The 18,075-nt window shown below is 46.7% G+C and overlaps 3 protein-coding genes across 3 annotated transcripts; 1 reads left to right on the top strand and 2 right to left on the bottom strand.

Annotated features, from left to right (window-relative positions):
• Window positions 1-2,986: 2,986 nt before the first annotated feature.
• On the top strand, window positions 2,987-3,673 carry N7483_000947 (uncharacterized protein; the record flags this gene model as incomplete). The annotated part of the gene is made up of 1 exon (XM_057084385.1): window positions 2,987-3,673. The coding sequence occupies one exon, from the start codon at window positions 2,987-2,989 to the stop codon at window positions 3,671-3,673; it is 687 nt and encodes a 228-aa protein (XP_056950534.1).
• A 1,572-nt stretch (window positions 3,674-5,245) lies between these two features.
• Window positions 5,246-5,821, bottom strand: N7483_000946 (uncharacterized protein; the record flags this gene model as incomplete). The annotated part of the gene is made up of 2 exons (XM_057084384.1): window positions 5,246-5,500; window positions 5,615-5,821. The coding sequence occupies 2 exons, from the start codon at window positions 5,819-5,821 to the stop codon at window positions 5,246-5,248; spliced, it is 462 nt and encodes a 153-aa protein (XP_056950533.1).
• Window positions 5,822-13,721: 7,900 nt separating this feature from the next.
• On the bottom strand, window positions 13,722-14,112 carry N7483_000945 (uncharacterized protein; the record flags this gene model as incomplete). Its single annotated transcript, XM_057084383.1, has 2 exons — window positions 13,722-13,761; window positions 13,832-14,112. 2 exons carry the CDS (start codon window positions 14,110-14,112, stop codon window positions 13,722-13,724), a joined length of 321 nt encoding a protein of 106 aa, XP_056950532.1.
• Window positions 14,113-18,075: the final 3,963 nt, after the last annotated feature.

Raw genomic sequence — 18,075 nt, 5'->3', positions numbered from 1 at the left:
GGGCAAAGGAAGGTTTGTTCACGTTTCCAGGTTGGGCATCGCATCCAACCGAAGATGTCGGGGCGCAACCGGTCATATGGATCTAAATCAGCGTCATAATGAGGTCGGATTGAGACTGAGCGAACATCGCCGCTGCAGTATCACTTGCTAGGAGTTTTCTACCACCGAATCTATGTCACCAGCTTCATTGTCTGGTTAACCAGTGGATTGGACTTGATTTCTTACTTCATCTCAGCGCGAGGAAGATGTGGAGATGGAAGAAGGGATCTGGCAAACGAGTCTGCAGGACTTGGACAAGCATTCATTCCGATACAATCCACATATTCTTAACGCTTTGGTCTTTCACGGTTGTTCAAAACAGGTTTCTACAGGTCTAGACCGCGGTCATCCAGGTACGGTGACTAGCGGACTATTGATAAACGTGTTTCTGAGTCGGCCTTCACCCGACCTTCATCTGACGAGGTAGAGTGTTCAAATTATCATCTCAACAAGACTTCTGGCCTAGTAACGAGAGATTAACCGATGATGCAACAGAAAACTTAAGACTCGCCGCATATTGACCAGCCCTGAAGGATATACGGATGACTTAAATCGAGAGGCCACATGGTAGACTTGATTTTGCGAACGGGTGCGTTATAATGATCTCATATACTACATAGGTCTACTGAGAAACTACATTCATGACATAGGAAGTATATTCTGATTCTGTTCCAGATTAAATGGTATTATCTACAATGTATAGAGTTCTAAGAATGCCTGAGCTTACTGAAACAATTGTGTTTCTGAAGTGCGAGGTTGAGAAGGACATGATATCATATGGTCCTTTAGCGCCCACTCAATCGTCATTTTTGCCGCCAGGACACCTAGAAGATTCTCAACGCCCATGATTCACCCTAAGAGATCCTCAACAATGTCCTGGGGTATCTTTGAAATGGAGTAATGACTTTTAGCCCCCAAAAATAAGCCGAATATCAAAAACGTGAAGACTGCTAGTGTCTGGGCTGACGCCTCCCGAGATGTCATATCTGTTACCGAGATGGGTGGCTTGCCTACACAGGTATAGTCGGCAAATGATTATGGATCCCACAAAAGGCAATATGTAATTCAAAGGGATTCTCTCCAATAAGGATCCCTGGACTGCCGTGTGATCCGATGATATGTGGACGAAATACTATGCAGCATTATTGGATTTTACCCGCAGTGATGCAGTACTCCATACACAAAGTACGGAGTAGATCTAACCCCAATCTCTCTTTGTAGAGGTCAGCTCCACAAAAGAAACCTCCCCTTTTTTTCTCACCCCTGTCCTTTACATCCGGAGTTACGACATTGTACATGAGGTAGTTGGGGGCCTCGGACAGCACATCATTCTTCCATTGCATCTGGTATGTCCTACTTCAGTATTACACAACGGCGTCTTCCTACAGAACTCGCGCCCCACACAATCTTAGTGTGCATACAGTAGTGAATTGATCCGCCTTTTGCTGTGCATTTCTCAATTTTAAACAGCACTAGGGATAGTCTGACGTCGTTGTGGATGGTCAACTGATAATGATACGAGATTCTACCTAGGTACCCACGGAGTGCTGAGTCCAGTTCTGCATACATAGTACAATTGCATCTACACCTAGGTAATGGATTTCCCCCCGGCGGATTTTGGTTTCTCTTTCCGGATTAGTGCTCACCCTCTCGCCGCTTTTGCTCACTGAGTAGATCTGAGCACGGCTTCCAGCTCACTGATCGGCTCACTGAGCCTTAGGTAAGCTTAGGCGTAGACTCAGTGAGCGGATCAGTCAGCTCAGCCCTGGCTCACCTGGGCACTGAGCCTGCTCCCAGTCCTATGGTTCACCCACCAATCGCACCACAGAGGGCCAACGGAATGAGTTAGCCACCCAAATAAAATGCACTGCGCTAGTGCAAATAAGTGGACCTACTTAGGAATCAATCTCCCATTTAGAAAGAGATGGCCTGGTACACATAGCTATGGTATTTCACATTTTGTATCTCAACATAAGGATCAGCAGTGCAAAATCCGGATTTCTAGCCTATCAGACTCTATGTAAATTTTTATTCCCAGAAGCCACTCGACTCAATTACTTACCAGCGTAAAGAAATTAATTACCCTATTACAGTGAATCCTAGGAAACTAGTTGCTATAGATTGGAACAGCGCTTTATCTTTATCTCTCAGGAGCTACAAATAGTAATAATCAAAAAATTTATTAAGCCTTATCACCTATTATTCCTAGGAACCAGGTAAATTTACAATATCACAATGCCCCTCATTTTTTTCATCGTCAAATTTAAATCCTACAATATTTAGAAGACAAAAGTGTGAAGGGCTCTATGAAGACTGAAGCAGAACGATATAGGCCAACATGCAATTTACATTCAAGCTTAGAGAAGAGAAGACTATTATACACGATTAGGGGTTTATAAGTCCTTCCATGGGTCACGTGCCCGTACGGTCACGCGTAGGGGCGATCATGTAGGGGTTCATCAGGTTTCTTGATAAACCTCTTTTTAAGCACAAAGGTATCAAAGCCCTGCACGCTTCATTATTCATTCCGCGATCAAACATTATGTTGCGGGATGAGTATGGCCGTACGCTTGGGCTTGTCATGGCAAGCCCTGGTCGGGTTCAACCCGTGACATACCCAAGCCCTATACATATATATAAACAGAGTTGTCGGACACACTTAAAGGCGCGGCAGACATCGGAACCATGGATCTGGGTGGTCTTTGGTCCATCTATAGTTCCCCGATTCCCACTTGGGTACTTCTTTCACTCAAAAGATACTTGAACCTTACAATAATTCTTTATGACTAAACCTCTCCTAGTAAACTTGGAAGTCTATCAGGTCCCATAACCTTTTATAACTGAGCAATCAATATATTCATAAGCAATCACTTTTCTAGTTCCATTTTATTCAGTTCAGACTCACAGCATACAACTTCAAACCACCAGGGAATATCGATTACTCAGAATGGCGTCAGGTAAAGATAGCCTGAGCACAGAGGAAAGAAATCTCATTAAAAATGTGAAAGAAGACATTGGGCCCCTTCAAAGATACCGGTACAGATTGACTTATGACAACACTGCCGCTCAGTACAATTTGATCAACACAGAGCAAAAGCTCCAGGAACTTGTCCAGAAGGAGGAATCTTTCATTAATGAAATGGAGCTTACTAGCTGCCCCGATGAAATAAAAGTAATGCAAAAAAAGCTGGACGGCCTGCACCAAGACTATTTCGTCCTTCGACAGACATGGTGGCGATGGCGTAGTGAGTTTACCGAGTACCTGTCGAGAGCCTTTGACCTATGGCGCTCTTATCCTCACTGGTATCTTCATCGTGTACTCCGAAATGATTGCGCTTTAAAGGGTGGCTGTTGCGGTCGCGATTGTGGATGCTGTTTGATGCGCGCTACAACTTCTGGCCAAAATCGAAAGCTTGGAACTGGACATTGCTCTATTGAATGTGCATGTTGTATTCGATCCCGGGGCTTTGATCTTACAGACTCGCGAAAGGCTGAAGTACGCGATTTATTCCGGCTCTCCGATTCAACTCATAGGTATGATGACCAGATCTTACGGGCTTCAATGTGGGGATTGATGAAGGATAGTGAAGAGAATCCATTGGATTTGATCAACAAGCACCCTCCTTTATACTAAGACTTTGAGCCTCTCACCTGCTGGTGAGTAGTGAACTCAGAATTTTTCCAAGGATTCAAATATTCTAAGATCGTGTTTTTTGTGTTGAATCTTTATGTAACTCCAACCTTCAAATGTTGAAAGGAGATTACTTTCTAATTGATGTTCTCAGTTGTTATTACGAGCTAGTGCATGCGTTTTCCTTGGTGCTTACCTGGAAAACCCTCTTGCTTAGGTAGTTATATTCCAAGGTTCAAGTGCCTATTATGAAATGATATTCCAAGACACATGTATCTCTGAGATTAAAGGAGTACATATGTAAAAAGCGTAGGGTAAAAGCACCTGAGGCTTACTGGCCAATATTAGTTTTGAAGAGTGCCATTGACGATATTATCCCAGTTTCTACATCACAAACGACAAATTTAGATCCGTATGTCTGGTCAGCCCAGGCAGTTGCAATGACTTCAAGTTGCACATGCGAGGGCTGGCTTGGTGTAACAATCCATATGCAGGGATCAATTTGAACTGCGGCCGCAACTGGGTTAAGAACGTTTAGATGCACCCTAGATGTGTTGGAAGATCTGAATGGGGGATGACGATGATGGAAGTGTGTCCCTGTGTCGTGATGTGTAGGAGCGATGGAAGGTGATACCTACCATAGGTATCTACAGCCACGGAACATATGGACCAGTGGTCCCAACTTGAATTTCTAATAAGATGGAATAGGTTGTGTGTGCAGCACGAGTTCACTCCAGGGCTATTTAATCGTTGAGAGACATCCGCAATGGATTCGAGTATATATGAAATTCAGGTCGAGTGCCATCCATCCTCAACTGAACCCCAAACTCATGAACCACTGGCACAGATTATCACTCCCTCTCTTCTCTTATATCGGCCAATAAAGCACGTATAGCGGCCGTCGCAGATCCCAAAGGTAAATGACCTTGGAAGTTCCCAAGGTGTTAATGATCTTGGTTTTTTTCTTGCTAGATCTGGTACGTGTTTTAACTTCAAGTTGATCCTGATCATCCCACTTTTAGCTCACTAAATCCATGGCATTGACATGTCCAGATCTCCTTCACCTTTATTCAAATGTTTCAAAAATCATTAAACGGAATCAGAAAACTGATGACTACTTGATTGATATTGGGTGTTTATGTAAATCGAAAAATACCATTTACTGGTGAAAACTTGAATGCGAAATGAGTCAAAACGTACTCGAGGTAGTTCAATTAATGATGTTGCAAGCGGCCAGCTGGCTTTGAATGAGAATTAAAGAAAACAAAATGCCAAAATTCTGGCCATTTTGCTCGGCTTGCTTCAATTTTTAGTTCCATTTGAACTTTGTTGTCAACCTAGAGTTCAAGTCAGTGTAAATCCTTGCATTTTTTAAGATGCTTTGGACGGACCCCCTACAAATCTACAGATGCAAGTTTTAAATGCAGTATATGATGTAATAAATGGTTTAAAGATCTCTGCCACCCATTAGCATCGAGAGGAGAAAAGTACTACTTACTTGCTGTCCCATACCACTCTACCTGCGACTCTTCATTATCGATCGAGAAGGGATCGTCGTCGGTGGTGCGGCTGAGCTTAAAAACCTCCACACCCCGTTTCCTTGAAAAGGAACCATGCGAAAGCCTGGAATTGGCCGATGGGGGGCATTCGCTGCCGAGTTGTTTCATTGGGGTCGAAGGCAGACACGATACCGGCGGTGGGAGCTTGGCCTCGCGCTCCCAAGCCCTGGTTGTTGGCGTTGAGAGCCACCACCACGCTCTCTTCATCCAAGAGAGGGGGCTGCTTGCTAGCAGCGGGGGTGAAAGAAGGACCTCGTTTTCGGCAACGCTTCTGTTTTTCTTTTAGCACTGTCTCAAGTCACATAGTACATATTTCCTGCTTCAAGTTATTCCCAGCGTGGGTGTCCTACCTCCTTAATCCAGCGCGGGCTCTCATGAGCCCCACCTGGTACACGTAGACCGGCAGGAGGACCAAGCACAGCGTGAGAAAACCCCACAGAGAGAACATGCACAGCTTCCACCAAGGCGGATCCAAGAGAAGGGCCGTGAGGATTCGCTGGGAAACAATGCTTTCGAGGCTAGGGGTTGACGGCATTGTCGGCAGACTGGTGTTCATGGTGGGCGCAGCTGGGGTAATCTTGGAGCCAGACATGGTCGTGATGTCTTCTACGTGTCTACGGCCTCTACGATTGATGAAGTTGCTCACCACTTTAGCTACTGAAGGAAGGTGCGTATATAGGCAATGGTGGAAGGAGCTATGAGGGCCTACTCTATTAAGTATGTCTCAAACAGCCAGGTATATTCAATGTTTAAATGATAACTAGGTAATGCTATCCACGGGTACCTAATCATTGCATGGTACTAGTATGTAACATGTACTACTAGTAGTTGATGATTCAAGTTCCATTGGATGAGGATGAGTGACTCAGATATGGATATACAGCATTTGAAACCTCAAGGCGGCAAAATCATAACCTCGCTTCAGATGCTGACTCACTACATGTTTGGATTGAACGCAGCTCAGCTTCTTTTCCAAGTTTCCCCCAAGAATCGCCTCCGATACTGCGTTTCCTTGTAATCCGATCCACTTGGGCAGTAGACCTACCTCTTTCCCCCCTCCTTTTCCTCTTTCTGTTTGCCCTTTTCTGATTTCTGAAGAATTCTTTTCTCGGATTTTGTTGAGTTTCACATTTTTGGAGGGAAGCTTTTACAAAAAATAATCATCACAGAAAGGAGGTCTTACATCAATATAAGGGAGACAAAATAGAGGAGACATTAGGATTATTCATATTAATAGCCAAGATAATTAGGAAAAGAGATATAGAGTATATGGCGGGTATGTGCAATAGTCTAGAGCTAATTACACATTAAGGATATTAAAATATAATATAATGCCGACCATGTGGAAATGAAGGGCCATCAAGAAATTCATGGAAAATTAATCGGCCTGGTTGATGATTGATACTAGTTTTGTTTTAGGTAGGAAGTAACGTATTCGGTAAGCGAGCTGCGCACCCAACCAAAGTTATTGATTTTAAATGTATTTTTCTTAACCAAAACGTTATAAGATTAATTCAATGAACTCACTAGGTCTATCTGGACATGTCTCCCTTCTATGCCCTGGACGTCTACATATTCCGCATCCTCGCCGGCCCTGTGTACGTGGCTGTAAACCCTCTGAAACCTGCTCACGATAGCTATTGATTCGCGCTACCTGGATCTCGAATGGCTCCGAACGTAATTCACGAACCTCTTGAACTGAGAGACCCCCCCTCATATGCTATCTGCCTAGTTGATCGAGTCCGCTTTTGCTTTTGCTTCTCATTAGCGGCGCGTAGTTCGCTGTTTTCCTTTGCTAAAATAGCAGCGCCTTGTAATGCGAGATGGCAGCCTTTAACAAAATGATTTATTGCGCGATCTAATGGACTTGGTGGACTTCAAGATCCTGTACGAAATAGAGCTTTAATTGATGAAGCTTGCCGACGTAGTTGTTTTTTGGTAAAAGTGGTTTTTGGTGTGAAGTTCTGGCTTAAATCATTACCCTAGCTTAGGGGAGGTGGTGGTGCATAAAGATAAATATTGAGCTTTAAGAGTACCTGATCGGGATAAAAAGGTACTGAACTAGTAGCTAGAAAGCTATTGTTAATAGTTTTTTATTTAAATACCTTAATTTGGGTAAGGGGGTATACTTTAAGGAAATCAAGTTTATTGATATGGTTGATCCTAAGCCGTATTTTTATTTTAACTCTCTAACTATATAATGTTACGGACCCACTACGGAGGGATCTCCCAGGAGCAATTACGGACCAATCAGTTGGCGGTCGGACCCAGACTGGACGACCGGCCATAATGGACGCGTGGCCCAAATGGACGCATGTCCATTTGGGGCCTCAGGCATCAACAGGAGCCATATTCGGCATGCTATCAACCGCCTGAAAGAATACTGGCTATACGGGAAGGACGGTGCACGAGAGGCCACTTCCGGCCCCATGACACGTGACCAACGGGACTATTCCAACAATAGATCCCATGCATGGATAGGACAAGATCCCATCCCACGATGGGATGAGATCGGATCACACTGACGGATGGGATCCGGTCCCATCGACGGATAGGAAGGACTAGATATATAAGGACACTCGTTACCCATCATGTATTTAGTTCTTCGCGATTATTACTCTATTGTTATTGAGACCTACAGTACAGCAATTCAGATACTTTGATCACAGTCGAACCTTTGAAGACCAACCTCAAACTAGCTTGGGAGCTCACTCGTGATTCCATCACTCGTGACTGACTTGCTAGCGGACACCCTGATCAAGCATTACCGTGCAAGGATCCCTATAGACTCGAGCCCGTGTAAGGCCCAGCGACGGCGACGGTACAGTTGCAGGATAACGGCTTGCGGTAAGTAACACTTTGGAAGTGCATACTCACGTTGCTTGACAGCCGGTTCGTAACACAATAATCGCCCTGTCTACTACGACCGTGATCTCAGTATCATGTCTTCGCAAGGCAGTACCTCGAAGGGTAAGGCAGCACCTGTGCCACCCGCAACTCAGTCCAAGATGGACATCGACTCCGATGATGAGCGTGACAACGAAATCCAGCGATTGAAAGCTCAGATCCGGGAACAAGCCGACAACATGAAAGCACTCGAGAAAGCTCTGGGAGCCCTCGGCGACACGGCCCAGGAGCAGTTCCAAGGGATCGCCGAACGACTTACCCAGAACACCGGGCAACGACCAACATCGCACGCGACGCCAAAGTTACCCAAGGCGGATAACTTCGATGGCAACAGAGCGAAGCTTCGGGGCTTCCTCACCCAGATGGACATGCACCTTGACGTCAATCAGGCTCAGCTTCCGAACGAAGAAAGCAAAGTCATCTTCGTCTCAACCTACCTGAGAGGACAAGCATGGGATTGGCTCGAACCCTACGTGCGCGAATACTATGGGAAGGATCGGGAAGATTGGTCTGAGACCACCACCACGATCTTCACCAGCTACGCAAACCTGTGCAAGCACCTGGAACGCACCTTCGGCGACATCGACGCCAAACGAACCGCAGAACGGAAACTGCAAGAAATCCGACAAACCGGATCCGCATCCCGATACGTCTCTGAATTCACACAGATTACCGCGACGTTGGGATGGGACGACTATGCATTGATCCCAAGATTCGTGTACGGACTTAAGTCACACCTAAAGGATGAACTAGCAAGAATGGACCGACCAGAGACCATGAGCGAAATCATCGACGTAGTGATCCGTATTGACAACCGCGAATGGGAACGACAACAAGAGAAGAAAGAGGTGGAACACTGGCGACGAGACCGTCGACCAAACCACCAAGGGCAACGGTTTGGACCTAGGACAGGCGCCAACCAAGGCCGACGGCGAGACGACCGACGGGATGACCCGTACGGACCTCGACCAATGGAGCTAGACGCAGTCAGACTCCCCGACGAAGAACAGAAACGACGAAAGGAGAAGCAACTGTGTTTCAAATGCGGGAAACCAGGGCATTACTCACGTGAGTGCCGTAGCAGCGGACCACCAAGACAACAACAGATCAGAGCAACAAGATCTATCGACAACCGGGAGCAACAGCTCCGAGCCACTAGACAACCTCTTGACGATGAGGAGTGGAACAAAGAAAACCAAGTACCTGGTGACCATAAGGGATGGAACAACCGGATGAACGAACGGGACTGGGACAGTCACAGCGACGCAGTCACCGAAACCGAATTCCCTGAGATCGAATGGAACGACCAGGAAGAGGATAACGACATCCTAGGAAACAAGATCGAGAGTCAAGGATGGACCCAGTATGGTTCCTGGAATCAACCCATCGACTCCCAGGAACTGATGGAGGTACTCCCAAACGCGGATAGCGGGAACCTAGAAGTGGAAACGGTCCCGGAGACCCCACCAGAGTTCCTGGAATTGCCTCAGAAAACTCCCAACAACACCGCGACGAACAGCGAGGAAGACAGAGGGACATGCCCTTGTCTTAGGATCGACTGTGGGTGCATGGGATACGAACGACACCCACACCACAGGATGCAATCGGCAAAGCACTGTACTGACGACACCTGCGAACAACATACGCAGCTAAAGGCTCAGAAAGGCTACCGACCAAGTACCAGAGAAAAAGAAACACCAAATTGGAAGAAGGGGTTCCAGGGGGACTTCGACGGAAAATTTAGGGCAACATGTCCATGCAGCGACCTAAACTGCTCGTGCAATGGATATGCCCGACACCCACGACACTCTGCAATGGCTGTAGTTGGATGCTACGACCATGACTGCGAGATCCACTACCAAGGGAAACTAAACTACGGGATTCAGCCACAAAAACCAAACTGGTTGAACATGCCCAGGTGGAAAAAAGAGTATCGAGGAATCTGGTATGGAAGCAAGCAAATCAGGACACAACAAATCGCAGCGACCAAATGGGGCGCACACCTCAAGGTCACCGCCATGATCACTGGGCGACAGGTTAAAGTCCTTGTCGATTCAGGAGCATGTGGGAACTTCATGGACCCACAATGCAACCAGAGACTACGGCTGTGGGTGAAAGAAAAGGAAAAGCCACAACCCATTGTCGGACTCAACGGACAGCGACTCAACAAAGGACTGATCCTAGAGACCGAGCCGGTAGAAATGATTATGGGCGAACACAAGGAAAACATCGAATTCGACATCACCGAGCTAGGCACGTTCGACATCGTCCTCGGGATGCCATGGTTACGACACCATAACCCGGTAATCCAATGGGATACTGGAGCCATTCAATTCGATAATTGCAACTGCACACGAGGAACCACGAAAAACAAAGAAAACCAGAAAGGGCCTGGAAAGGGAGCAGGTACCTATGAGGGCACTCAGGTAGGGAAACCTGATGTAGCCACTCGGCCACGAGGCAAGGCCCACCAAATCACCGACGTGAGCGTCATCGCAACCACAGAACAGCGACCCGATATGACGGATGAAGAACTCACAGAATATGTCGTGATAGCTCACGGAGAGCAGACCCTCTGCGCGACAGAGGAAGGAACACCGGAAATACCCGAAGAATACCGAGACTTCGAGGATGTGTTTACACCACCACCAGAGGGCCAACTACCAGAGTATGGACCCTTCGACCACGAGATCCGGATCAACGAAGGCAAGGAACCGACATTCATGCCTATCTACCAACTATCCGAGAAAGAACGAAAAGTGCTCCGGGAGTACATCGAAGAAAACCTACGGAAAGGTTACATCAGAAAGTCATCCTCATCAGCAGGATACCCTGTCTTGTTCGCACCCAAGAAGGGAGGAGAACTTCGACTTTGTGTGGACTATCGACACTTAAATTCGATTACCATCAAAGATCGACACCCATTGCCTTTGATTCAAGAAATCCAGGACCGGCTTACAGGAGCAAAGTACTTCACAAAGTATGATATCACCAACGCCTATAACCGATTGAGAATAAAGGAAGGAGACGAATGGAAAACAGCATTCCGGACAAATATGGGACACTTCGAATATGTGGTGATGCCTTTTGGGCTAACCAATGCGCCAGCATCATTCCAGCGATTTATATTCAACGCACTGGAAGGATACTTGGACATTTTCGTGGTAGTGTACCTAGACGACATCTTAGTCTACTCGAAGACTATGGAAGAACATGTGGAACACAACAGACTAGTACTACAACGACTTCGAGAAGCTAAAGTAACTCTCAAGTTGAAGAAGTGCGAGTTCCACACAGAAGAAACAGGCTTCCTGGGATATGTGATCACCAGAGAAGGATTCAGCATGGAAGAAGAAAAGATTAGAAGCATCATGGAATGGCCTACACCCACATGTGTGAAAGACATCCAACGGTTCTTGGGACTCTGCAATTACTACCGAAGAAGCATAGATAGCTTCGGGAAAATCACCGAAGCACTGACCAAGCTGACCAGGAAGGATACACAATGGAGTTGGGACAATAAGACACAAGAAGCGTTCGACACGCTTAAGGAAAGGTTCAAGGAGCGACCAATCGTGGGAAGATTCAACCCAGAGAACCCAATCACTGTGGAAACAGACGCATCAGACTATGCACTTGGGGCGAAACTAGTGCAAACCGAGACACTACCAAGTGGCAGCAAAAGACGATGGACCATTGCATTTTGGTCTAGAAAAATGATACCAGCGGAAATGAACTACGACGTACACGACAAGGAACTTCTAGCGGTCGTTAGTGCATTCAAGGTTTGGAGACCTTACTTAGAAGGAGCGAAACATCAGGTTTTGGTCAAATCGGACCACAAAAACCTCACGTACTTCACAACGACGAAGACGTTGACACGACGACAAGTCAGATGGGCGGAAACGTTATCGCAATTCGATTACAGAATCGAACACACCAAGGGTGTGGAAAACGTAACAGCCGATGCACTCAGCAGGAGACCTGACTATGAAGAAGGCACTAAGGAAGCTGTGCCAGCTATCCTAAAAAAAGACGGGGAAGGAAATCTCGTATATAACCATCAGACACTCGCAGCAACGACATACAGCATCGACAACGAGTGGCTGGAAAAAATCAAGGCAGCAACACAGAACGATGAACAACTACAAAACATCATGCAAACAGTGGAAGACGAACAAACAACAAGAGATGGACTTGTGTGGATCCACGGACTTATATACATTCCAAGGGAACTACAGCAAGAAGTCATCACCAAACACCACGACGTACCAACACACGGACATATGGGTATCGAGAAGACGATTGAACATATCACACGAAATTACTACCTACCGAATATACATCGAAAGGTCAAGAATTACATCAAGAAGTGTGATACATGTTTACGAAACAAACCCACTCGACATCTACCGTATGGTGAGATGCAAAACAAGGAAGTACCGATACACCCATGGGAGTGGATCACGATGGACTTCATCACCAAGCTACCGGAAACAGAGGATCAACATGATATGATTATTGTCATCGTCGACCGACTCACCAAATACGCATACATGTTACCCGCGTCAGAAACAATGACGGCGGAAGGGATCGCAAAGACACTGATACGTTACATCTTTACGAACCACGGAACACCTCGAAAGATCACCTCGGATCGAGACAAACTGTTCACATCGAAATTCTGGCAATCAGTGGCGGATCAACTGGGCATTGATCATAGACTTTCAACAGCCTACCACCCGCAGACTGACGGACAAACCGAACGGGTTAACCAAACATTGGAACAATACCTACGACACTACGTGAACTACCAGCAAGACAACTGGGCAGAATTGCTACCCATTGCACAGTTCGCATACAACAACGCTATGCACGCGACTACAGGATTGTCACCGTTCTACGCAAATTACGGAAGAAACCCAACACTCATCGGTGAACCCATCGGGGAACACGCGGTGGCGCCAGGGGCGCAAGAACAAGTGGAGAACATCAAAAACCTACACCAGCAAATGGTTAGAGATATCGAGTTCTTTAATCATCGGATGAAGATGTACGTCGACCGGAGGCGCACGCCCGGACCAGACATGAAGCCAGGCGACAAGGCCTACTTGCTGCGACGAAACATCAAGACAAAACGACCAAGTGAGAAACTGGACCACAAGCGACTAGGACCATTTACCATTGACGAGAAAACTGGACCCGTGAACTACCGACTACGACTACCGGAAAGCATGAAACGAGTTCACCCAGTATTTCATGTCTCATTATTGGAACCAGCGCCAGAGAGTGCAGAAAACGCCACAGAAGTTGAAATCGAAAACGCTAGCGAAGAAGAATACGAGGTTGAAGAAATCCTAGCGGACCGATGGCACGACAATCAGCAACAACTCCTGGTGAAATGGCAAGGTTACCCTACCTCGGAAAACACATGGGAACCCATCAAGAATTTGACTGGCTGTCACCAATTGGTGAGGCAGTACTACGCGCAGGCGAAGAGAACCCCTGCGGGACGGAACGCAAGAAAGCGTCGAAATCAATACCATCCAAAGAAAAACTGGGATCCACCGACGCAACCATCTGCGTCAGAGTAGGATCACCACCAGCACACGTTGCCGCAAGAACCTGGTCACGGACGACCGGAAGAGCAGTTTTATCGGACCCAGTAGCGGCACTGGAAGACTCTGCTTCACACTCTTTACGACGATCGGCCTCGACACGTTCTTTTTCGAGACGCTCGATCTCTTCTTTCTCACGACGCTCAAGTTCCTCGAGCTGGGCAATCTTATTGTAATCACGGGCAATGAAGTCACCAGCCCGATCGCGGAGCAAGGCTTCATGGCGGTCAAGACGCATCAGGCGAGCCATGGCCTCTTGACTGGCTTCGAGAGCGGCGCGACGTTCCTCCGCAATCTCGGCCTGCATTTTAACCAGTTTTCGCCATTCGGCTTCGGAATACGTTGGAGCAGAAGTCATGGTGCACTTCACTTTTCCACCGCCGCGAACACACTCGCTACACTTCTTCGAGTTCGAAGAACGGACACACGACTTATGCAAACGCACACAACGATCGCAAGGGGCAATTGAACGAAAACCCTGAGTGGCGATACGATCTTGGAGCTTCGAGCCGGAGATTCCTGCTGAAGACATGGTCAACGAACACGGGAAAATACAGAAAAGTAAGGGCCTCACCTACCTGAGGGGGGTTCAACGTTTAAAAACAAATCAAAGGTCGTTTGGGGACCAAAAGACCTGAAAGAGGGGGATGGTGTTACGGACCCACTACGGAGGGATCTCCCAGGAGCAATTACGGACCAATCAGTTGGCGGTCGGACCCAGACTGGACGACCGGCCATAATGGACGCGTGGCCCAAATGGACGCATGTCCATTTGGGGCCTCAGGCATCAACAGGAGCCATATTCGGCATGCTATCAACCGCCTGAAAGAATACTGGCTATACGGGAAGGACGGTGCACGAGAGGCCACTTCCGGCCCCATGACACGTGACCAACGGGACTATTCCAACAATAGATCCCATGCATGGATAGGACAAGATCCCATCCCACGATGGGATGAGATCGGATCACACTGACGGATGGGATCCGGTCCCATCGACGGATAGGAAGGACTAGATATATAAGGACACTCGTTACCCATCATGTATTTAGTTCTTCGCGATTATTACTCTATTGTTATTGAGACCTACAGTACAGCAATTCAGATACTTTGATCACAGTCGAACCTTTGAAGACCAACCTCAAACTAGCTTGGGAGCTCACTCGTGATTCCATCACTCGTGACTGACTTGCTAGCGGACACCCTGATCAAGCATTACCGTGCAAGGATCCCTATAGACTCGAGCCCGTGTAAGGCCCAGCGACGGCGACGGTACAGTTGCAGGATAACGGCTTGCGGTAAGTAACACTTTGGAAGTGCATACTCACGTTGCTTGACAGCCGGTTCGTAACATATAAGTGTTTTAATACTAATAAATAACTAAGATTAAGTGGCTATAAAAGATTTAATAAATATATAGATATATAAATTAGTATAATATTGTTTTCTTTATAAATTTTATTAAAATTTAGTGTTAAATAACTTCTGTAGCTATTAAGAATTAAAAGTTAATATTAACCCTTTATGTGATGGGCTCTATAAAGACTGAAGCAGAACGATATAGGCCGACATGCAGTTTACATTCATGCTTAAGGAAGAGGAAGCTATAGTACATGATGGGGCATATATGTCTTTCCGCGGATCACGTGTGGGGCTGTAAGCGGAGACGTCCGTGGTCAACTGTCGTCGAACGTGACCGTACGTGATCGTGGCTTTGGGCTTCGTCGAGGATTGACAAGCCCTCGTCGGGTTCAACCCGTTACAATTAGGGTCAATACTATATTAAGATATAGTTTTTTAAACAAGATTAAACCATTCACTACTGATTTTTGGATCTTCACATTTGGCACACTCATAATTATAGCGCCTTAAGAATCGGTTTGATAGTTTAGGATATCTTTTCACGAAGTTATAAACCCATTTTTCCCCAATAGTTTGAACCGGGGTAGTTCCACGGGCCTTAAGAAGAAGATTTGCGGTCTCCCGTATAGTAGTAGGCCGGGGTGCTGCTCCACGATCATCAAGTGAAAGAATCCATTTTTGAAGGGTTTCCTCTTCAAATTCTGTCAATTTATGCGAATTGGCACGAGAAATCGCGTGGTTTTAAACACCACGGAGGCGCGTACGAAGTGTCGATTCAGGCACACTAAACCGACGCGCTGCTTCACGAACAGCACTAATTTCTTGGTTCTTTATAGCCTGTATAGCTAATAAGATCCTACCTTCTTGCTCAATTAGATTTTTCGAGGTTTGGGAGCGAATTGGCGGCATGGTGGATGGTTGAATTAACTAAGTGCTATCCATGGACGCATTTTCGGTGGGGTGCGCAGCTCGCTTACCGAATACATTAGCTTGGGTCCCGTTTAGATGCCCCCTTTCAGCCAATGCGATGAGTCAGCGAACGATCATGATCAGGATCACTGAGCACTCACTGACCACTCACGTGACCTACGGTCTCGCTCAGTGAGCCTGAGCTACAGACTACAAACTACTCACTGAACCTGAGCCTGAGCGCCCTCATTAAAGCGGCGGTCACCAGAATAGGAAAGCCCTACCTGTCGGGGAAAATCCAGTACGTACAGGTACCTAGGTAGGTACCTAGGTAGCAATGGATAAGGGGTCCGAATCTATAAAGACTAATATTCATATGACTTTCTCAATTGATAATTGATAAGATTTTCGGAATTCGTAGGAATGATAAAGTGGAAACTCGTGAGAGAAAAAAATAAAATAAAATAAGGATTTTCCCACCTCATTGGTACCGACCCATGCGCGACCCCCATCGTCTTTCGCCTCCCCCGCTAAGATGGCGGATGGCGAATATTGGATGTTCCGGACCCAGGTCTACTGCAAGCTATCACTGGTCATATGTGACAAGAATCATTTGCGGTCTGTGGTTCTGGGTGTTCGATCCATTTTTGATTCAAAGCTTCAGTGGAGTAGATATCCCTTTTGCCCCATTCCCGTACATGTAGAACTCCACTCTCTTCGGACCATGACCACGCCACGAAGCATTTTTGGTTTCTGCACCCTTGTATTGGATAAAGGGTCTAGCCCGTCGAATATTTCGTATAGCGGGCTATATGCGGTGTTTTATCCAATCATGGAGTATCGGAAATGAGACTGAGATTGAGGATAGCGTGGTCAATTGGTCTCTTTGTGACAATTCCGTATATGTATGTCGATCTCAACGAGGGCTCCCTGACGTCAGGTGCTTATTCAATGCCTCAGGCCATTGCTTTTTTTCTCACTTTTTTTTTCACTTTTCGATTTTGTCTCCACTCTTTGCCACTGGGATTTTTGGGAATCTCAGGCCGATCGGTGTCTCTCATTTTTGCATTCTGCATATCATTATTTTTTTTTCTTGAGAATGATGTCCTTTTTGCTCTCTCGTATCAGAAATTCCCATGTTGCGATTGTCGACATGGGTCTTGGGGAATGAAATGGCACCAAAGACTTCTTATTGTTCCTGCATGCGTGGCCGCAATATAAAAAAGGAGTGAATACCCAAATCGATACACTCGGATCGCCCCGACGCTTAGGCTATGACGACATGGCTTACTCCACTCCTGAGCCTCACGTCGCATACACCCACAAGGGGGAAATGGGGGGGGGAAGAAATTGACCCTTTTCCGTCCCCTTCCCAAGTCCACTTTCAAAGTGGACTCAAGGCTGAACAATAAAGTAAACGACAAAGTAAGCATATTTGTGCTAGATCGCCAAAATACGCCAAAAGGATCCAGAACTTAAGCCACCCCTGTCGATACCCCAAACTCCGGAGGAATAGCGTCGAATCCACTCACCAGCCATGGCTCCACCTTCGCGTTCCCGCTACAGTATGCTGTGTCCTATCCTAAAGCGTCGCAAAAGCCCCCTCATGGGCCTTAATGGGCCTCGACAATCATGCCTTCGAGTTATGATTCGTCTGGTAAACGTCAGGCGCAGATCTTACCAGGGGGGGCCTGGTCATGTCGGTTTGCTGCTGATCACAGAACGTACGGGAGACTGTGGACTTTTGTCCATTCATGCATTCCCAAGTGAGGTCATCGGAGAGTCCACTAGCCCAAGCCCCCCCCTAGTGGACCAACTGATGCTACCGGTGCCCCATATGCACCAGTAGCTATCTAGATGTGGAGATAGGTGAATTCATGATGATAACTGTTTCAACCAAACAGAGTCAGTCAGACAGGCGGCTAGTCCTTTCTCATCCTCAAAGGTGGAGAGGTACCGTTCTTATGATGTCGCCCACACGCTCGAAGCCCTCACTTTTCATTTCTTCCCCCTCTCTCAGCCAATGATGTCACCTTGCTGTCCGCCTGATG

The sequence above is a fragment of the Penicillium malachiteum genome (assembly GCF_028827825.1).
Source record: "Penicillium malachiteum strain IBT 17515 chromosome Unknown utg000001l:1.0-8184562.0:1.0-8186909.0, whole genome shotgun sequence".
Classification (NCBI taxonomy): domain Eukaryota; kingdom Fungi; phylum Ascomycota; class Eurotiomycetes; order Eurotiales; family Aspergillaceae; genus Penicillium; species Penicillium malachiteum.
This window is presented reverse-complemented; position numbering and strand designations above follow the sequence as displayed.